The sequence below is a fragment of the Leptosomus discolor genome, chromosome 6, assembly GCF_034619465.1.
Source record: "Leptosomus discolor isolate bLepDis1 chromosome 6, bLepDis1.hap2, whole genome shotgun sequence".
In the NCBI taxonomy this organism is placed as follows: domain Eukaryota; kingdom Metazoa; phylum Chordata; class Aves; order Leptosomiformes; family Leptosomidae; genus Leptosomus; species Leptosomus discolor.
In genome coordinates, this window is record NC_141396.1 from 67,700,285 (window position 1) to 67,721,496 (window position 21,212).

General features: G+C 50.1%; 2 protein-coding genes across 3 annotated transcripts; one reads left to right on the forward strand and one right to left on the reverse strand.

The window, feature by feature from the left end:
• Positions 1 to 550: 550 nt before the first annotated feature.
• Positions 551 to 12,029, reverse strand: ABCF2 (ATP binding cassette subfamily F member 2). The gene is made up of 14 exons (XM_086466429.1): positions 11,876 to 12,029; positions 9,438 to 9,650; positions 8,341 to 8,523; positions 7,837 to 8,008; positions 7,587 to 7,682; positions 6,351 to 6,453; positions 6,170 to 6,265; positions 5,942 to 6,061; positions 5,314 to 5,403; positions 4,962 to 5,072; positions 4,640 to 4,702; positions 4,053 to 4,181; positions 1,927 to 2,130; positions 551 to 1,153 (listed from the first exon to the last, which is right to left on the reverse strand). The coding sequence occupies exons 1-14, from the start codon at positions 12,027 to 12,029 to the stop codon at positions 1,016 to 1,018; spliced, it is 1,872 nt and encodes a 623-aa protein (XP_086322555.1). The 3' UTR covers positions 551 to 1,015.
• A 1,058-nt stretch (positions 12,030 to 13,087) lies between these two features.
• On the forward strand, positions 13,088 to 16,891 carry CHPF2 (chondroitin polymerizing factor 2). Of its 2 annotated transcripts, XM_086466608.1 has the most exons (4): positions 13,088 to 13,362; positions 13,995 to 14,559; positions 14,990 to 15,172; positions 15,457 to 16,891. In XM_086466608.1, the coding sequence occupies exons 1-4, from the start codon at positions 13,088 to 13,090 to the stop codon at positions 16,717 to 16,719; spliced, it is 2,286 nt and encodes a 761-aa protein (XP_086322734.1). In that variant the 3' UTR covers positions 16,720 to 16,891. The 2 variants fall into 2 exon arrangements, with proteins under 2 accessions (XP_086322734.1, XP_086322735.1); XM_086466609.1 differs by lacking the exon at positions 14,990 to 15,172.
• The last annotated feature ends 4,321 nt before the right edge of the window (positions 16,892 to 21,212 follow it).

Here is a 21,212-nt window from a genome sequence, read left to right on the forward strand (position 1 = left end):
TTGTTCATCGTTCATTTAGTGGGCAGCCCAGTGCTAACCTGTGGCATTTGTTTAGTTAAACCTGCAAGGAACAAATAACTAATTCATAGTCCAAAAAATCCTGAATTACTGAGTCTCATTATTAGACACATACAATTAAAGGTGAAGGAAAAAGTATACACCTAAGCCACTCTGTTGCAGAGAACACACACTGGTGTTTTATAGACCTACATTCTGTCTCTAACTTCTGATGCTCAGAACCCTTTCAAGTTGTATCTGTCAACAAGGAAAGCACCATGCGTGGCTTGCTCCCCCTTCTGTCACTAACTTGAAAACCCGTGTGCACGGTGTAGATTAGCAAAGGTTTCCCAGGTATGAGGATCCTCCTCCTCACTGCTCTGTACCTCTGGAGCTCAGTACTCAGCAATTCACGTATCCCACAAGCTCTGGTCACTACGTCAGTAGTGCTGAAGAACTGAACCTTCACCCAGAACAGGTTCAAAGCTCAGCACGAGCTGATTTGCCCCAGCATGCCCCAATAATTACTATAGCTCACAAAACAAGACAAGACTGTTCTTCCCTCTTTATTGACTGATGGGTTCTCAGGCAGATCTGTTACTTACACTGTTAAATAATAGTTAAAAACAAACCAAGGCCAGAGGAAGTATCTAAAGTGAAGTGAAGTATCTAAACTGAAGCAGAAATTGGGAAGGAAGAGGCGAGAGAAGCTGGGCTGGGGCCTCCACTTCTGTAGCTCAGACACCCTAACTGCCACTGCCATGATGCCAGACCATTAGATTCCAAGGCCAGGCTCAGATGGGACATCATCTAAATACGGAAACGGTTGCCCAAACGTAGCCAGATCAGGAGAGAAGAGATCTGTCCAGATACAGAGGTGCAAGGCAAGTCAAGGGGAAGCAGTATTGCAGCAATCCTAGAACACAGCCAGAGATAGCAGCAGAGTCCTATTCCAGTCGGCAGATGGGCGAGTCACATTGGCCACTGTCCGTCTCCACGTCACCGACTGCTCTAGAGCTCACACATTGTGGGTCTTTTTGGTGAGCTGTGGATCCTCATCCACCAGCTTTGACTTGAGATGCTCCTTGTAGGCGAGGATGTCACCTTGCCACTTTGTGATTGTCTGCTTCTCACAGACCCAGATCTCCTGTGCAACCTGAAAGCAAGCACACAAGGAGGAGGAGAGCTTTACAGTACAGCATTTTATAATTTTACCAAAATTATAAAAATAACCAAAATCTACCCTCTGAAGTCTGGCAAGAAAAGAGTTTTATTAAACTGTCACGCTTCAACTACCAAAGAAAAATATCTGCAGTGAAATACCTTACCTGGTGTTTTCTGCATAATATATACAAGATTTTAGAACTAAGAATCCTTGACCCTTCAACATTTTTTTTTTGTTCATGAAATAAGAACGCAAGCCTTTCCTGCTAAACTGGGAACTGGGGGGGAAAAAAAAAAAAAAGTAGTTCTTGACCTGAACTACTTGGATATAACACACTGAAAAATAAAATTATACCGGAACTTGCAGACAAAGCTATAGCTGATAAATCTGCACTTGACATTTGTGTGTACGTGGTGCCATTTCCTTCATCTGTGCAGACTGAGTGATAAAAAAAATTGTGCTAGAACTACTCCAGTACCATTAAAAAAAAAATTATCTAGTTAAGGCCTCCACAGTGTGTCATGATTTCCACTTAACTTATTCTTCACTTATAGGGTTTTGGGTTTTTCTTTCAAGTACCTACTGTTTTCCTAGGCTAGCTCAGCAATTGCTTCACATGAACACGGCAAGGGAATAGGGCCCAGTGATTTTTTTCACCTGCGCATGTTTTTGGGATGAGCAAAAGCCAATCAGTTGAAAACATCTTGTTTCAATTACTTGAAGTGTTAGAAAGGTGTTCTGACAAAACCCACTACTTTTATTACCTGTTGGATGAGTCTGAAGTCATGGCTGACGAGCATCATTCCTCCTTCAAATTCATTGATAGCATCTGCCAGAGCATCTATTGTTTCTATGTCCAAGTGGTTGGTGGGCTCATCCAGGAAAAGCATGTGAGGATTCTGCCAGGCCAGCCACGCAAAGCACACACGGCACTTTTGCCCATCAGAGAGGTTCCTAATGGGGCTCACCTGACAAACACAGACACTGTTCGCAACTCCACAGGGAAACTCCCACCCTGACCACAAAATATTCAATCTCACAATGTGTTTCCAGCAGCTACATAACACAAGAGGACAAAGTTTAGCCAGTCTTAGACTAAGCTTCTCTCACCAGCAGAACAAGGGAATTCCAGGGGCTAATGAAAAAGGAGTGTCCATAGCAAGACCCAGCTTTTGTTAAAGGTTCCAAAGGATAGTTAATTGAGGTCTGACTAGTGTTCGTTGCATCCTGACACAACATAAAGCTACTCAACTTCTGGAGTGACAAATAGGGAAGAACAATGTTGAACTGCAGTCATTGGGACAACTCGTTGTACATGTGACGTATGACGTACAGGAGCACGCCATGTTTAGACTTGGAGCACCACTGGTGATCCTACCCTCTTGTTTGAACCAAGTGGGTTCTAACACTTCTGCCTCATACTCATCTCAGAAATGAGAGACAAGCAAATCAGTTCAAGTTACAATTAAATATTGTAATGGGTTTGTGTGGCAAGGCTTTGGTAGCGAGGGGGTTACAGGGGTGGCTTCTGTGAGAAGCTGCTAGACACTTCCTCTATGTTTGATACAGCCAACGCCAGCTGGTTCCAAGACGGACCCGCTGCTGGCCAAGGCCAAGCCAATCAGCAACGGTGGCAGTGCCTCTGGGATAACGTGTTTAAGAAAGGGAAAAATTTAATGCGCAGCAGAAATTGCAGCTGGAGAGAGTGAGAACACGTGAGAGAAACAACTCTGCAGACACCAAGGTCAGTGAAGGAGGAGGGGAAGGAGGTGCTCCAGGTGCCAAAGCAGAGATTCCCCTGCAATGTGTGGTGAAGATCATGGCGAGGCAGGCTGTGCCCCTGCAGCCCATGGAAGTTAATGGTGGAGCAGATGACTGCCTACAGCCCGTGGAAGACCCCATGCCAGAGTAGGTGGATGCCTGAAGGAGTCTGTGACCCCGTGGGAAGCCCATGCTGGAGCAGGCTCCTGGCAGGACCTGTGGCCCAGTGAAGAAGGGAGCCAACACTGGAGCAGGTTTGCTGGCAGTGACTCTGCAGGGGACGCATGCTGGAGCAGTCTGTTCCCGAAGGGCTGCACCCTGTGGAAGGGGCCCACTCTGGAGCAGTTCATGGAGAACTGTAGCCTGTGGGGAGGACTCACGCTGGAGAAGTCATGGAGGACTGCCTCCTGTGAGAGGGGCCCCACGTGGGAGCAGGGGAAGCGTGTGGAGTCCTCCAAGGAAGAGGAAGGAGCGGCAGAAATAACATGTGATGAACTGATCACAACCCCCATTCCCCATCCCCCTGCGCCGGTCAGGGGGAGGAGGTAGAGAAATCAGGGATAAAGTCAAGTCCAGGAAGAAGGGAGGGGTGGGGGAAAGGTGTTTTGAGATTTGGTTTTATTTCTCGTTATTCCTTGATGATTTGATTGGTAATAAATTACATCTTTCCCCAAGTCCAGTCTGTTTTGCCCAGAACGCTAATTGCCGAGTGATCTCCCTGTCCTTATCTCGACCCATGAGCCTTTTGTTGTATTTTCTCTCCCCTGTCCAGCTGAGGAGGGCAGTGATAGAGCAGCTTTGGTGTGCACCTGGCACCCAGCCAGGGTCAACCCACCACAAATATGCTTAAGCCTAGCACTATGCCACAACTTGTCTTCTCTTCACCCGCATTCTAAGGAGGTCACCCATTCCAACCCACGTATTGCTGCAATTCAAAGAAAGTTCCTATGAGCCGTAAGTTATTTTTTTCTCCAATTTCAAAGGCAGAGATGGAAAAAGCATTTTAATGCTGTGGTGGTGCCATGCTGCATACTGCAGCACACTGTCAAGCATCAGCAGAACACCACCAAACGCAGCAGCTCATATCTCCCTAACGAGCAAAAAGAAAAACCTAACAGCTCAGACTTACCTGCTGCTTCCCTGTCAGACCGTATCTGCCAATGATTTTTCTCATCTCCTCCTTCTCCTTGATCTCTGGGTAGCATTTCAGCATGTACTCCAGCGGTGAGAGGTCTAAATCCAACTGCTCTTGCAAGTGCTGATAGAGAAGAAAAGTCAGCTTCAGGCTGTGCAGGCCACCCACTTCGAGGCCAAAAGTACCTCCCCCCTTATACCCCTTGCATACCAGCTGAGCAGCAGAACACAAGAGCCAATAACCCCACTCACGGTATAGCCACTGTCCTGAAGGAGTCTCCATTTCAGGAGCAGGAGTGCTGCCTCAGAATAGCAGGCTTGTCCACCACCAAGCACAAGGCAAGCACCTCTCCCATAAAAGGTGAGAGGCTAAACAGAAAGGACCACAGCAAGCCCCCTTCCAGGGTAAGATCATTTACTAGAGCCCATTCAGCCAACAGAACAGTTCCTTCCTCCATCTCCAGGCGCAGAAGCGCAGCAGTGGGAGAGGCCTTAGAAGGAAAAATAGAGGGGCAAGATTCCTCATTCCTGACAGCTTTTTCCTCAGCATTTCATGTCCCCAGGAGCTGCTGTAGGGAGTACCTGGTGGTATCTACCGATCTTCACGTGCGAGTGCTTGCGAATCATCCCATCTGTGGGCAGCAGCTAGAAAGGGAAGATAAAAGCACTTCACCAGGAAATCCCTCCTTTTGCTGTACGCCGGAAATACAGAGTCCAGCCATCTCTGCTCTGGCACAACAGAGGCAGCCTTAACAGATAATATCAGGGAAAAAGCCCTGTACCGCAGCAAGACCTTAGGATTTCCAAGGCCTGATTGGGGTGCTTTGGTAAATAAGTGCAGCTTCGTTGAAGACTACCCCAAGAATAAAAGTCCAGAACAGGGCAGACTATGTAGGGACCATACCTCTCCTGTGAGCAGTTTCAGTAGTGTTGACTTTCCGGCTCCATTGGGTCCAACAAGAGCTACACGGGTATCCAGGTCAATCCCAAATTCCAGGTTATTATAGATCCATGGCTGCAAATCACAAAAATCATGACACGTATTGTGTCTTTCCACTACTATGCAAAACCTCCATGCTGCACCTGTAACGCTCTGTCCTCAGCAGACTCAGCATTAACACTGCCAAGAACTTTGATCCACTAATCATGTGCTGCAGATATGCTGATCAGAAAGCTCAGTCAAAAGCCTCACACTCCCAAACAAGGCAGGGATACAAGCAATCTCCATACAACCCACGCACACTCCCCATACTCACCCCATCCTTGGTGTATTTGAAGCTGACATTCTGCACCATGATGACAGGAGGGGGGATTTTCCCACAGGGTGGGAAATAGAATGACAAAGTCTGTTAACACAGAATATCCACTCGTTAGACACACCAAAGCACAAGACCCCGTTATTCTGGTATAACCATGCCTCACTTCAAACATCATCTGTAGACCAAGGCACCAGACTGCCACTTTTTATAAGCCTCTCTAGCAACCCACTCAGATTTATTCTGATTAGTTGCTTGCATCTGCTGGCTAATGACTACCTCTTGCTTTCCCCTGGAAGCAAATGTGGGCTTATACTCTTCAAATAAGTAGGAGTTGCTCTGACCATCCTCCCCCATCTTCTCCAACCCTTAGACATTCATTTCCGATTTCTGTGTCTGCAAGATAGCCTTGTTGATATAACAAATCCCCTTCTCTCCCCTTGAAAATTATTCCTCCTCTTTCCACTCTTCAGCATTACACTATTCTTCAGTACAGTCATCCTTGGCATCAGGAAGGGTACACCATTCTTGCTCCCAGCCATTCCTACTGTCAGCTAAAGATCATTCTACTTATCTAACCCATGTTTCCAATACTGATTTCTAGATGCAATCCCATGTCTGATCCTACCTTATCATTCACAACTCTCTCTGTCAAGCCAGAAGCCATCATTTTTTGAAGGGTCTTCTCCTTGCTCTGAGCTTGCCTGGCCAGCTTCGCACTACCATGACCAAATCGTGCAATGTAGTTCTGCAACAAAACACAAGAGTTAGCTGAAAGTCACAATAACAAGGTTGAGAAGGCGCAGGGATGCCCACCTGCACAGGCAGAAAGATGTTCATGCAGTTAGGCAGATACCTTCATATGGGCAATCTGATCTTGCTCCCAGTGGAATCGCTTCATTTGATTTTCTTCTAGTTCCAAGCGGGTCTTTACATACTGATCATAATTTCCCTAGAAAGGGACCACAGAACATCAGACATGCCCCAGAGAACAGCTCCTCTGTTTTTGCCAGGTGCGCAAGCCACCATTTACTCACCGTGTAGTACTTCAGCTTGCGATTGTGCATGTGGATTATGTTGGTGCAGACACCATTCAAGAAGTCCTGGGAGTGTGATATCAGCACAAGAATCCGCTTGAACCTGTGGCACCACATAAGTTATTAGAGACTAAGCTAAGAAAAGAATTCTTCCTCGTTGGCCCTGATGGTGACAAAGGATTTACATGCACCAAATCTCTCTTGCCTTAATCTTGCTCCATTAAGAACAAAAAGCTAACAGCCTTGGAGCTGCTTTGGGAAATTTGGAGTAAAGCAACTACAACCAGCTGCAGTAAGCAAATACTGCAAATGCCTTTAATTGTGTAAAACCACTCTTCACCAAAGAGTCAAGAGCTGGCTACCCATGTGGAGGATGACTAGTGCTACTGACACAATCGACTCCACTGGCATCACACTCCTAAGAAGTTTCAATATTTGCTGCTTACTTTCACCTTGGTACATACTACCATCTGTCAGGTACACTACGCCTGGCTCTGCTCCAAATCTGTAAAATGACTGGGTAAGCCCCCCCCCCGCCCCTCCCCAAAAAAAGAGAGCTTCAAACTACTTTCCTAAAACAGTTGACTTACAAAGCAAGCATGCAAAAGGTTCAAATGACAAAGCTGACAGAAAAACGTCTGCAAATGAAAAGCCCTTCTCACAATACAGTCCTTTTCATGCACAACCTAGATAACCTAAGCTTCATCACTATTCCTAAGCTTTTTGCCCTAAGCCTTAACATTTTACCTTTGTTTACAAAAACCAGTCACCCAACATACTAGAACAAGACGGAACTGACACACTCATATACTACAGTTCAGTGAAAACAGAGGAACAGTATGCAGAAAGATGAGCTGGAGGCCAGGTCTGGAAAGCTCACACTACTGGTACAGCAAATGTTGCTGGAACATAGGCTGCCAGCGCTGCTCCTGGCTTTCAAGGAGGTAGCTTTAACCAGGGAGTACAAGCGAGCATTTCTCATTTCTCCAGCGAGGGAGACACAGGGGCTTGTCTTGAATCCATTACCCTTGCATCAAGAACCCTTCCATAAACACATGTAGCAGCAAGCACAAGAAAGGGTCACTGCTACTGCAATATACTTATGTAGCCACAAGAACTATAGACATAGAATGTAGCCACATAGAACTATATTCCTGTAATACTTGCTCACACGCTGACAAGATGTTTCAACAGAAAAGCACAACCCACAGAAGCAGTAAACTCCTTCATGCTTACGTTTTCAGCTCTTCCTCCAACCACACACAGGCATCCAGGTCAAGGTGGTTTGTGGGCTCATCTAGCAGCAGCATGAAAGGCCGAATGAAGAGGGCTCTGAAAGGAGAGGGGAGATGACAGTGTAGGGTAAATGCAGGTAGCCCAAAGCCTCTCAGCTCTGCTGTGAGTTCTTAGAACTGTGTTTGTGGCTCTGCAGAATCAGGAGCAGGCAGGCATTCTCCCGGGAGGCAGCAGGCAATATACCACTCACCTAGCAAGAGCCACCCTCATTCGCCAGCCACCACTAAAGTCCTTCAGCTTCTTCCTCTGCATGGCTGGCGTGAACCCCAAGCCGTGAAGGATACGTGAGGCCCGTGCTTCTGCCTTGTCAGCATCCAGCTCCTCCAGACGTTCATATAACTCCAAGAGTTTCTCACACTCCGCTGAAAGAGAGCCTGCCTGTCAGCACTTCTACCCATAAAGGGGTCTCAGTTGCACCTCTATACAGCTGGGAAAGCTCACAGTCCATCTGCTTTACCAATATTCAGCCCCCTCCATTCCCAAGCCTGAGACACTTCTTAAGAAGCTGCATGGAATAATTTCATCCAAAGAAGTGTAGTCCCACAGGACTTTTCAACTAGCACAGGGCAGCTGGGGGAAATAGGTACCGTAACATGTAAAAACTCTGCCAAGGAACCCAAATAAAACCTTTTCTTCGGTGGGGAGGGAAATGGAGGAAATGTCCCTTGTCCATAGGGACTCCAAGTAGCTTTACCATCTTCATGAGCCAGACGTTCTGCCTCTCGTTCTAACATGGCCCTCTCTGTATCCACCTCCATCACACACTGTAGAGGGGTCTTGTCACTGGGAGGCATCTCTCGGGTCAGGTGATAGATGTCAATATGCTCTGGGATGGGCACTTCTCGTTTCCCAATAGCTGACAGAAGCATGGATTTCCCTGTGTGCAGACAGACACTCCACAATTAATTGTTGGATTCAGTGAGATATAATGCCACAGAGAAACAGACGAGATGCAGTCAGGTCCCACTGATTCCCGCCCTTTACAACCCCATAAAATCCTTGGAAATTTCTTGCCCAAGAGGCCAGAATTAAGAGACCCAGCAGAGCCTACTGCCTCACTGTGACAGGCTGCCCTCCCAGCTAAGGCTCACCACCCCAAGGACAGGACAGAGACATGAAGAAGCTCTCTGGAAACCACTGCAGCTCAGCCCTTGCCCATATTTAGGGAACTTTCTCTCTGCTGTATACTTCCTGCTGTCTAACCAGGTCTGACATCTGTTACCAGGACCCCCGACTCTAAAGTCTTCTAACATAGAGGAAAGTAATGCACTCACCACTAGAGAACCTAAGTGTTTTCCTGAAAGCTAAACCACACGGTCACTGTTACTAGCTCTTCTTCAATTACACCCATATTCTGCATCTCTACATGTAAAGCATTGCCTTCTCCAGGGACTGTACAGTTGTCTTTCCATTCAGACCAAACCACACACTCCCTAGTCCTCCACACTGTGCAAGTTCTTTGACCAATAGCATCAGCATTGGGTTTACTGACACTGCTAAACAAATCCTGCAAACAGGAGTCAGATAGATTCATGGATCCCAGACATCTCACCCAGCTCTCCACAGAAACAAGTTCAAATGCCCAGTCCAAAGCCAGAATGCAACCTCATACTTCTACCAGCAATCCTAGCAATTCCTCTTCCTGGGTGGGGAGATAGGAGAAGGGAAACTGCAACATCCCAGTCATGTCTATCTGACAGCCTTCTTTCTGGTTTCCAGCATTTACTGTTCTCAGCAGCACAGCATCTTCACCGAGCTCCTAGAAGCCCACGTCACTGCCCCACATCTTACCAATCCCATTGAGTCCAATCAGGCCGTAGCGCCTCCCGGAGTTCAGCTCAAGTTTTGTATCACTCAGCAGCTCCTGGCCGTGGAAGGTCAGCGAGAGGTTAATGATGTGCACATCAGTGCTGTTGGGATGGGAGGCCAGCACTCCTGTCACAGCACGGGCAGCAGCTTTCTTTAACTCAAAGTCCTCCAGCTCCTTTGTAAGAGCATCCACCTCTATATGCAGAGACAGACCAGAAGCGTTACTGATTTACAAATACAAGGGAAGCCATAAGCCCCTGTACCAACAGGCCAAAGACCATAAAAACAACTCCCACATCCCCATTTCTACAGAAATGTTGAGGAGGCGCAGATGCAATGATACTCAGCTTTTCAGCTTAGCAGATGGATATACGTGACCTAACAGGAACTGCCACCTGCTCTCTGAACAAAATATGACCATTAGAGCTAAGTGAGCAGCCAGAACAGCTAGCCTGTTATCCAGGAACGATGAGACTAACCCTCACTGCAGGAAGGACTGGGGTGGGAAGTGAACTTACGAAGTACTGCTTGCAAGGTTAAGGAAAGGGCTGGCCAAAAGAAAACTTGGCTAGAAAATAAACGAAGGGTAAGCTGAGAGGAGAAAAGAAGCAACAGCATTGCAATAGGCACTACCAATTTTTTGAGACGCTAACACATCCACATGTACGCCCTCTCTTTCTGTTCCTCCTACGGTGTATGCGAGTCTGTCCCGTCACACTGATCTCCCACTGCAGCCCAGCGTCACCGTCCAGTTTTCACTCCCTGGCGAGACGCCGCCATTTGAAGCAGCAAACGGCACGGAGGATCCTGGCCATAGTCCAGCCGCTCAGCACAGGGACCTGCCGTTTGGCTTTGCCCGCGTTCGGGCCAGCACCGGGGCCGACCCCCGCCCTCCCAGGGCAAGTCACTGCCATCGCCGGGGCAAAGGCGCCTTGGCCAAGGCGGGGCAAACCCGCCGCCCGCACTGGCACCGGGCCCACGGCACCAACGGCCGAGCGGGAAACGGAGCGAGGCCGCCGTCCGTGACGCCGAACTACCTCACGGGGAACCGCCGAGACACGGGCGCGTGCCGCCCCGCCGCGCCTGCGCCCTGACGTCTGTACGGGCGCCCCGCCCAGCCCCACCGCCCACCCCGCCCTCAGCAGCGCTGCCAGCAGCGGCGGGCAGAGCGCCCCCACCCGGAACAGCCCGGGCCGGAGGAGCGAGCGCACGGCCCGGCCCCGCCGCGGCTCCCCAAGCTTCGCCAATAGGAAGGCGGTATGCAAATGTCTTATAGGAGCGGACGGCGATTGGCCGGCGCGGTCCGAGCGGGCGCCGGGTCCGCGCGCGCAGCCGGTGCGGGCCGGTGCCGCCCCGCCGCACACCCGGGCCGCCCGGCTGCGGTGACCGGGCCGCAGGCGCGTTCAGGCTCGGGCAGAGTCGTGCCCGTGGCCCGAGCTCACCAGCCCGGCCGCAGGTGCCGCCGACACCAGCGCTCAGGAGTGCGCCTGGGACCCCGGGGGCGCCGGCAAAGACCGGGGACCTCGGAGACTGGCCCCTTCGCCTCGCGCTCCCGAGCCCCGTGCCTCTGGCTGCGCGGGGTCGCTGTGTCACACACCGAGCGCCTCTCCAAACAACGCGCCATGGGCTGAGACCGAAAAAAACTTGTGTGCCCAACAGCCTGCAGGTACCAGGTGGGCTGAAGTCAGGAGAAGAAATAAACTCTCTGTAAGCTTTCCCTCGCCCGTCCCCTTCCGGGAGGTCAACAGCTCCTTGTGGGCAAAGTCTCCCTCCTAAGGGAGCCAGGCTCTCACCTTTTGAAAACCTGCTATGTCCCAGAGAAACATGGACAGAGGGCCACAGCAGTATCAGTAAGAACAGTAGGAATGCAGACACTACCGTGGTTCCTGCAGCAGGAAAGAAACAAGCAAACCAACCCCCAAACAACCGAACAGGTCTGGGCATCGAGCACCAGGAGGTCGGGACAGCCTCTGTTTGAGAGGGAAAGGACGCCACCAGCACCCTCCATCTTTACCCTGCGAGCCTCAAGTGAGGCCCCGATGAATCCTGCACCTGCCCTTATGGAGAGCCGCCGCAAGCGGCTGTAGGTGTCCTGCTGGCTCTAAAGGGGCGAGTGGCCCCCAGGCGCGCCCTGCGGCTGGCCTCGGTCAGCACAAGCCCGTGCCCACCGGGTATGGTATCTGAAGAGGAACAGATGTCCCCGTTTACAGAGCCGTGGGCACAACCAAACGCATACGGTCCTGTCCGTGAACAGCCCTGGCTAGACACTGCCAGCCCCGGGGCACACAAGGCTGCCAGGCTAACCCCCGCCGAGGGCTCTGTCGGCGGCGCCGGCAGCGCCGTCCCTCGCGGGGCGCGGCGACATAAGCCAGGTACCCGCTGGCGCGGCGGGACTGGCGTTCGGCGGAGCCGCCTCTCACCTGGCAGCGACGTCCCGTTGGCCTCCGGGGGCCGGACCTCCTGCGGCTCCGTCCCGGCATCGCCGTTCTCCTCCAGGGGCCGGCGCGGCCGCTGCCGTGCCTTGGCCGCCTCCTTCTTCTTGGCCGCCTTCTTCTTGGCCAGGTCCGAGGGCATGGCGCGGCGGAGGGCCTGCGGCAGAGGTGCAACAGGCGCCGTTAGGCCGCGCCGATCCGGCCCGCCCCGCCCCAGTCCCCCGCCTCGGCAGCCCCGCGAGCCGCCCGCCCCGGAGCACGCGGCGGCGCCGACGGGCCCGGGCGAGGCTGCTCGCCCGCCCGCGAGGCTGCCCGCGCCGCGCCGCCCAGCCCAGTCCGGCCCGCTCCTCCGCCGCCGCCCCCGCCGCGCCGCCCCCCCGGCCCGCACCGGCTGGTCCGCGCTTTCCTTCTGTCGTAACAGGACAGCTGCTACCTCGTGCGCACGCCCCACCCCCCCGGGAACAGCGGCCAATCGGAGCGCGAAACGTCACCCGCGCTGGGCTGCCGCGCTGCGCTGGGAAGTGGAGTCCGCGCCGGCTGGTCCGGAGCGCGCCGCCGGCCGCCGAACACTGCGCGTCCCGGCGTGCACTGCGCCGCGCATGCCAGGGCCGGCCCCAGGCCCCACCCCCGGCACCACCCACGCCCGCTGCAGGCAGGGGGCGGTGGCTCGTGGTACCATAGAGGCGACGGCGCCACCAGGTAGAGTGGCCGCCGTGGCACCATAGAGAGAAAAGGGGAAGCGGAAACGCGTGAGGGTCGCGATGAGGCGGCTGAGGTGGCAGCGCTGGGAACTCGGTCGCGCGGGAGCCGCTGTCTCCCCCTGCGTCCCGGACACGGAGTTCCGGGCCGCCCTCGGCCCCGCCGCCGGCCTGCGCGCAGAGGGGCCGCCCTGCCCGCAGCTGGGAGAGCCCCGGGGCCGCTGACCCGCGCGGGCCGGCGTCGCGGGTGTGTGCGCGGCCCCGCGGGGGCTGCCGCGCTCTCGCCCGCCCGCTGTCACGCAGGGCCCTCCGCTGCCCGCCGTGTGCCGCCCGCGCGCCCCGCGGCGGCGATGCCCCGCGGCCGCCGACTCCCCGAGCGCCAGAGTGGCCCCGTGAGCCCGCCCCGGACGTAGCGGGCCTGCGGCCGCCCCAGCCCGCCCGGACCGGGCTGCCCCGCAGCTGGACGGCGCCCCGCCGGCGCCCCGCTGGCCCCGGCGCCGCCATGCGCCTGGCTGCGCTGCTGGCCGCGCTGCGGCCCGCGCTGCCGCTCGTCCTGGGCCTCTCCCTTGGCTGCAGCCTGAGTCTGCTGCGCGCCTCCTGGAGCCAGAGCGGGGGCGAGGACCAGTGCCTGGGAGTGGCGGGCCGGCCCGTGCCCCTGGCCGGTGGAGCGCGCCCGGAGGCGGCGGATGGAAGGCCGGGCCCGGGCCACGAGGACTTCAGGCCCAGGATTGTTCCGTACTACAGAGACCCCAGCAAGCCTTATAAAAAAGTGCTCAGGTAAGGTCTGTTCTTTTGGCCAGGCTCTCCTTCAAGGGAGAATAATCACATCTGGATGGTGTTGGGGGTTCTGAACCTTCCAGTGAGTTAACAGGTTCAAGGTGGAATATGGTATTTTAAATGTAGTAACGGCACGAGGCAACAGGGAGATGGCTAAGATTGTTACATTAAAGGGGTGCAAGAGAAGTGTCTAAGAAGTTAATTAGAAAAAAGGTAGCAAAAATGCCCAAGAAGATTGGGAATATTTCTTCTTTTATTACTTGTGTCTTAATAGAACATGTTAAATTACTCTTCAAACCTTTTTTAACTGGTCTGTTCATTAGGAAAAAATTGAGTGATTAATAATGATGTATGTAACTTACAAGTGGTTAGCTTTTTTTTTTTTTTATGCTTACACTGGCACAGATTCCTAGCTTCAATAAATGATGTGAGATTGTAGTTTCCTTGAAGGAAGCAGCTGTTTTTACAAAATGGGTTTTCTGCTAGTGAGTCCTCTCTTTAAGCCCCACTTTTAGGCTTGACTATTTCACCATCGGTAGACTCCAGCAGATAAAGACTTATCCCAAGTTACCATAGTCCTTTGATCTTTGTCATCCAACTGTTTGTCATCTAGGTGTGTCCTTCCTTTACAGAACTCGCTACATCCAGACAGAATTGGGATTCCATGAGAGACTGTTTGTGGCTGTACTGACCTCCAAGGCTACCCTGAATACATTGGCAGTGGCAGTGAACAAGACAGTAGCCCACCACTTCCCACGCCTGCTGTACTTTACAGGGTTGCGCAGTGCCAAGGTGCCTCATGGCATGGTGCTGGTGGCCCATGGGGATGAGCGTCCCATTTGGCTCATGTATGAGACCATACACTATATCCATCAGCATTTTGGTTCTGACTATGACTGGTTCTACATCATGCAGGACGACACCTACGCCCAGGCTGAACAGGTCAAGGCTCTGGTGACGCACCTAAGTATTAACCAAGATGTCTACCTGGGACGAGCGGAGGAATTTATCGGGGGAGATGAGCAGGCCCGCTATTGTCATGGTGGCTTTGGCTATCTGATCTCCCGCAGCCTGCTGCTTAAGCTCCATCCGCACCTGGACAGCTGTCGCAATGAGATCCTTAGTGTGCGGCCAGATGAGTGGTTGGGACGTTGCATCATCGATTTCCTTGGCATCACTTGTGTTTCCCAGCTCCAGGTACTACCTCCCTTCTCAAGGCTTTGTGTTAGCTAAGCCTGACAGTACCCATGCTCTTAACTAGTGCCCTGCTGCGTAGCAAAGGGTCTTTTCTATGAGCCTCTGCTGTGAGTTGCAGAGGAAGAAGGGGCTGTGTGGTGTGGCAGAACCGGGGAGAGGCCTAGAATCAAAGCTGAGACACTGCGGGAGAGAGCACGTACAGCATTTAGTTTTCAGCATACTAGCAGATGCTGATCCACAGGTTTTTGGAGGTTGGATAAAGGGCACCTTGGGACCAGGAAGCAAGTGGGCATGGAGGGGGACAGCTCTTACATTTTTGTCTCCGGGTACTGCAGTCAGCATGGAGGGTGGGGCAAATGCCTGTCTGGGGTGAGGGAAGACTCCCTGAACTCAAGTCCATGCCAGTCTTTCTGGCTCTTGTCCGCTTCAGGGCCAGCATTATCACACCTATGAATTGGCCAAAAATACTGAGCCAGAGAAAGAGGAAGAAGACGGGTTCCAAGCTGCTCTTGCTGTGCACCCTGTTCCTGACATGACACTGATGTACCGGCTGCACAAGCGCTTCAGCAGGATCCAGCTGGACAGAGCCTACCAGGAGATCCAGGACCTCCAGGTATGTGGTGAGGGATACCTGCAAATACTCCTCAACCAAACAGGCTTCCTTTTCTTTCAACACAGTGAAAGAAGATTATTGCTTCTGTTCGTGGGTGACCATCAGCCAGACACAGGATATAGTCCTGGGTCTCAGAAATAGCACTTCTGATGCCATGTTATCCAAAACTGCTGGTGTGATACTACCCAGATACAGTTCTAGGTGATGAGGCAGGCCTGGGTGGGAGATGGATTTGACCTCTTTGAGAAAGTGTAGGGATCAGAATGCATTCTCTCTTTGTGCAGATGCAGATCAGGAACCTGACGTCATTGACCCCTGCAGGTGAGGCAGGCTTGACGTGGCCTGTGGGCATTAATGCCCCATTTCTTCCAAAGTCACGTTTTGAGGTAATCAGCTGGGACTACTTCACTGAGCAGCACCTCTTCTCCTGTCCTGATAGTTCCCCCAAGTGTGAGCTCTCTGGAGCCAGCAAAGCTGATGTCAGTGAAATCATTGAGTCCGCACTTGAACAACTTAACAGTCGCTACCAGCCTCTGCTCCGCTTCAGCAAGCGGCAGTTGCTGAATGGCTATCGGCGTTTTGACCCCACACGGGGCATGGAATATATGCTGGACCTACTGCTGGAGGCAGTGACCCAAAAGGGCCACAGTCATGTTCTGGCCAAACGAGTGAGCTTGGTGCGGCCCTTAAGTAAGGTGGAAATTATTCCCATGCCATATGTGACAGAGGCCACACGGGTGCAACTGGTGCTTCCCTTGACAGTGCAGGACCTGGATTTTGTGGCAAACTTCCTGGATATGTTTGCTATGAACACCCTGGACACACACGATAATGCCTTGCTGACTTTGCTTTTCATCTACCATCCCTATGATGCCCAGCGAGTCAGTCAGGTGGATGTTTTTGCTGGAGTCAAAGCCATGGTAGGAGAGCTGGAGAAACGCTATGCAGAAGTTAAAATTCCCTGGATTAGTGTTAAAACCGAGGTACCATCGCAAGTGAAACTCATGGACATAGTCTCAAAGAAGCACCCTGTGGACACACTATTCTTCTTGGCCAGTGTCTGGACAGAAATCAACATGGAGTTCCTGAACCGCTGCCGCATGAATACTATCAGCAATTGGCAGGTCTTTTTCCCAGTGCATTTCCAAGAGTTCAACCCTGCGCTGGTGTACCGTAGTGAGCAGACTGCTTCTTCTAGCACTGACTTCCTGAGGGATGGGCATTTTGACAGATACTCCTTTGCAGAGGCCTGCTTTTATAACTCCGACTATATGACGGCACGTACCAAGCTAGCAGCTGATATCCTAGACCGAGATGAGGTGCTGGAGAGCATGGAGGTATTTGATGTCTTCCTCCACTATTCTGGTCTGCACCTATTTAGGGCTGTGGAGCCGGGCTTAGTGCAGAAATACGCACTGAGGAGCTGCAATCCCCGGCTTAGTGAGGAGTTATACCACCGCTGTGTGCTTAGTAACTTGGAAGGACTTGCATCCCGCTCGCATTTAGCTATGGCCCTCTTCGAGCAGGAACAGGCCAACAGCACTTGAGAGACTAGGAACATCCAGAGCTTTGCAGCACCTTAACACTTGCACTTTCCGTCCCCTTCCCAGCCTTGCCATGGGTGAAGGGTGTGTGAGGTCGAGGGAGGAGGAAGACTTTCTGAGCCCTACTCTGAGGCACAGGCATGGGCTATGGAGAGAGGCTGTTTCTGGGGGGTTTTGTGGGTGGTTTTTTTAAATAAATAAAAATTTATTTCCAGGCAGACTCATGTGATTACTTGTAGACTTTATAGCATCTGGGATGAGGGATGCAAAACAAACTAGAGTCGACCGTATGTTAAGCCACGCAATTCTGCTGAGCAGTGCAAAGAGTGAAGATTAGCTATGTACTGGAACAAAGTTACCTCAACTATACTACTCTCAGTGCTGTTGCACCCTCCTGTGTGTTTGTGTCTTCAGGCGTTCATTTTTTCAAGGAGGCATAAACACAGTTTGTCTCGTTTGCTGCCAGACAAAGCTGTTCAATGCACTTTCACTGCACTATGTTTGGCTCCACAAATGCGGGACATTTGTTTTGTTGTGTGATCTGGGAAGGTGAAGGGACAGAAAATTCCCTTTGGTATGCAGCTTGCTTCAGTTGGGCTAAGCACCGTGGTGTGACACAAGGTTGCTCTATGCCCTAGAGAGCAACCAGGAGCTGTCTGATGGTCCCCAACAACTACCTCAACTACCTTTCAGTTCTGCAGGTTGAGAAAGATATTATCCCTGAAAATAACAGATACGTCCCTTCCTATCACAGATGGGCAGATGGCATGGCTAGCAGAGTTAAGAGTTCAGCTTCAGTTTGATCACCTGTTGTGTGCCTACTGCAGTGGTGAGCCTGTGCAACTGTTCTAAGGGGCAGAAAAATCCCTCAGTTACACCGTACTTTCTGATTGTGTGCCTGCTCTGCACAGCTTTGATACACACAGTTTTGGGACCTGGTTTCCATTGGGTATACCCGCCTGCTTGCCACATGCATCTTAGTGGAAGCAGGCAACTGTTTGCTTATTCTCCAAGGGCCGTTATTCCCAATGGGTATCCATGTTTTCACTAATGTAATCTACTAAATGGCTGAAAAGCTGTCTTTTAATAACTAGGTATGGGGTTTCAGTGTCCTCCTATAGGAACAGGGTTTTGGCCAAATGTCTCTCATCATATTTTATTATTTGAGGCAAAAAATGTTGGTAAAGGTTTACAAGTTTACCAGGTAGGAGAAACGAGGACAAGTCTGTTGTACAGAACGATTCAGGTGTAGGGTGTACTTACACATAAGACAGGTAACTGCAAAATCACTTATCTAGAAATTAAGCAAACAGGTTATGTTTTAGATTTCCCTATTCTGTATGACAGAGAAGGGACCTCTGGCGTTCATCTAGTTCAATGCTACCCCTGCACCAAGGTTCATCTAGAGCAGGTTGCTCAGGACTCTGTCCAATTGCATTTTAAAGATCTCCAGGGATGGCAACTCCACAGTCTCGTCCAGCAATCTGCTCCAGTGTGTAATAACTTTTACAGATAAAAAGTTCTTTCTCATGTTTAAATGGAATTTCTTGCATTTCCGTTTATGCCTGTTGCCTGTTGTCATGTGACTGGACACCACTGAGAAGCAGCTGTTTCTGTCTTCCTTACGCTCTCCCAGCGATGACATATATGTGGGAAGAGCCACGCTGAGCCTGTTCTTCTCCAGGCTAAGCAACCCCCTCTCAAGGGGATGTCTGTGGTGTAAAATGAGCTGCTACAGAGAAGGTTTTGAAATGACATAGGGCAAGCTAGAATTATTAGTGAGTCCTCGTTAGAGAAGAAAGAGAACCATGGGAAACAGAAGAGTGAGATTTGACGGACTGTCATTTAAACAAATCAGATGTAAACCAAAAAATTTGAGTGGATTGTTGTTTGGTAAGTCATATCAGTGCATATAAGACAATGATGCAATACTACACAGAACCTGAAACTCTTAAGAGCATCTAGTGTCTTGGGAGAAAACTGAGGGAAGATGAAAGCCGTGGGTGTTTTTTTTTTAATCCAGCTCTGTGGGAAAGGAAAGGCAGGAAATACTGCCAGCAAACTGCTGAGTCCATAAGCTGAAGATTCTGGTTTACTGATCAAAACTGCATTCCAAGGTGAGATTAGGCTATATGAAAGGAACAACCCAAGTCCTACAGGCAGACAAGTTAACTTTCACAGTTATGCTCTAGCTGGAATAGCCTGGGTATAGTACACTAAAAATGCAGTAAGGCAAATGCTTTAAGATGAAAGGAAAAAAAAATCAAATTAAATGTAGAACAAATTGATCCAGTGTTACACCAAACAAGAAAAATGTTAGTCACTTTTTACAGCTACCTAACATTAGTCTGTAAGGAATTGAACCAGAACCGCTAACTGATAAGAAATCTGGTGTAGTTGGCATTACTGTATAAATAATACTAGTCAAGGTTGTTGTACAACAAGTAAGGCTTGTCAAACAGGTTGACTTAAGCCTTGGAAGTGACATGTTGAGTTAAAGGTGATACGCCAGCCATTACAAACGTGCAAATCTGTTCCGATTTAATGCAATGCTTTAACTGTTAAACAGAAATTTATACAGCAGCAAACAAATCATGCGAGTTAAGAGCTGGCTGGCATATCAAGTAAGAGCCAATTAATGCATTTGGGCACTTCTGCTTAGGTCCTAGGGGGACGGTTCTCCAGCCTGTGTGGCTTGACAATTAATTGATGATTTGGAAGCAAATGTAAGATCTCTACTGATAAAATCTGCGGATGATGCAAAAAACAGTCATAAAGATAGGATAACAGTGAAGAAGAGTGTGTATCAGAGTAAGATTATTCAAATAGAATTTGTCTTAAAGCAGTCCAGGGCAAAGTTATGTGCTTGGGGAAAATGAAGGCGTGTCACTCCTCCAGAGGAGTGTGTTAAAAAAGAAAAAAAAGAGGAGGTAAGTCTGGAAAGAAATCGACTGTACTAATGTGCAAGCAGCTTAATTTGACTAGGACCCACTATTTTAAACACTAAAATACAGAGCTATCCCAGCCCTGTAAAGTTTACAGTTTAAGATTATGACATGGTATAACAGATCTATACAGGCAGGCAATGTGGGGAAAGAGATGCTGTTGATGTGAGAGACAGCAACAAGGCCCCTGGTGGTATAGCCCCTTTTTTAAGGCTTGAAGGGAACAGAGAGAAAAAAAGAATGTACAAGAGGTTCACAAAATTTATCTGAAGATTGGAAGAAATATAGTACAATGAGAAATGCAGAACTCCTATAGTGATAAGACGTGTAAACTGGTTTTAGTGGGTTTAGAGTAAAAGAGGGTAGATTCAGGCTAGATATACAGAAGACATTTTTTATGATGAGGGTGGTGAGACACTGGCACAGGCTGCCCAGAGAGGTGGTGGATGCCCCATCCCTGGAAAGCTTCAACGTCAGGCTGGACGGGGCTCTGAGCAGCCTGATCTGGCTAAAGATGTCCCTGCTCACTGCAGGGGCTGGACCAGATGGCCTTGAAAGGTCCTCTCCCAGCCAAAACATTCTATGAACAGAAATTACTTAGAAGGTTGTGAGGTGATCTGATTAGAGTGCGTAAGTACATTTACTGAGTAAAAATGCTGGATACTAAAGAGGTTTTTAATTGTCTAGGGGTAAGGCACAATAATAGCAACACCAAAACTGCAACAGATAATTCCAACTGAAAATAGGCATATGCTTTTAATGATAAAAGCGATTAGCTAGTGAAATTACAGAGTGGAAGCTTTTTTGGTGTGTTACAATTTACTTGGTTTGTGTAACAGATCATTGGAGGCCCATGTAAAATTACTTGTTATATGTAAGCGGGCAGAATTAATGGTTCTTCATGGCCTTCAATTTCATGACTGTGAATATATAGTGGATGAAAGTGGCAAAAGAGAAATCCATCAAAGGTTATTAAACACAAAGCCAACACCTCTGTCACAGTAGGTCTCTGAATCACAAATCACTATGAGCTAGGAGAGCATTCAGGGAGGTATCGCTGTATGTCTCCTCTATTTTCATGATTTTTAATAGGCATTCAGTGTTGGCCACTGTCAGGAACAGGGTAAATGAGTTGGGTGTACCAACGACTTGACTCTGTACCACCGTTTTTGTGTCATTATTTGTGAAAAAGGACTCGATCTTTTTCAAGGACACTGGTTCAGCCAGCCATTAATGATAAACTGGGTGAGGATCATCATACAGAATTCATGGATTACAACAGGGTCATGGATCGGCCAGGAAGACAAATTACTATGATTGTCATCTTTGACCTTGTAAAGCTGAGAAAATGCATACCTTCATTAGGTGTCTGTTGTGCCTTCAGCTGTGCTTACCCTGTCATGCTCCAGGTGCACGTACTCTTGGGCGTACTTCACTTTCTTCGGGCTTCATGTCCTTGGATATTTTTCTTCCTTGTCTTCAGCTGTAGTGTGGGTAACTTGCTCCATTGGAAGTCCTAGACAGGCTTACTTATCTTGTTGGAATAGTCTT

Bases quoted from the DNA above. Each gene is read 5' to 3' on its own strand.
- ABCF2 (XM_086466429.1), bottom strand. From the start codon at position 12,029: ATGCCCTCGGACCTGGCCAAGAAGAAGGCGGCCAAGAAGAAGGAGGCG. The intron at 7,683-7,836 runs GTGAGTGGTATA...CTCTCCTTTCAG, and splicing joins ATGAGGGTGGCTCTTGCTAG to AGCCCTCTTCATTCGGCCTT. The intron at 6,454-7,586 runs GTAAGCATGAAG...GTGGTGCCACAG, and splicing joins TTGGAGGAAGAGCTGAAAAC to GTTCAAGCGGATTCTTGTGC.
- CHPF2 (XM_086466608.1), top strand. From the start codon at position 13,088: ATGCGCCTGGCTGCGCTGCTGGCCGCGCTGCGGCCCGCGCTGCCGCTC. The intron at 13,363-13,994 runs GTAAGGTCTGTT...CTTCCTTTACAG, and splicing joins CCTTATAAAAAAGTGCTCAG to AACTCGCTACATCCAGACAG. The intron at 14,560-14,989 runs GTACTACCTCCC...TGTCCGCTTCAG, and splicing joins CTTGTGTTTCCCAGCTCCAG to GGCCAGCATTATCACACCTA.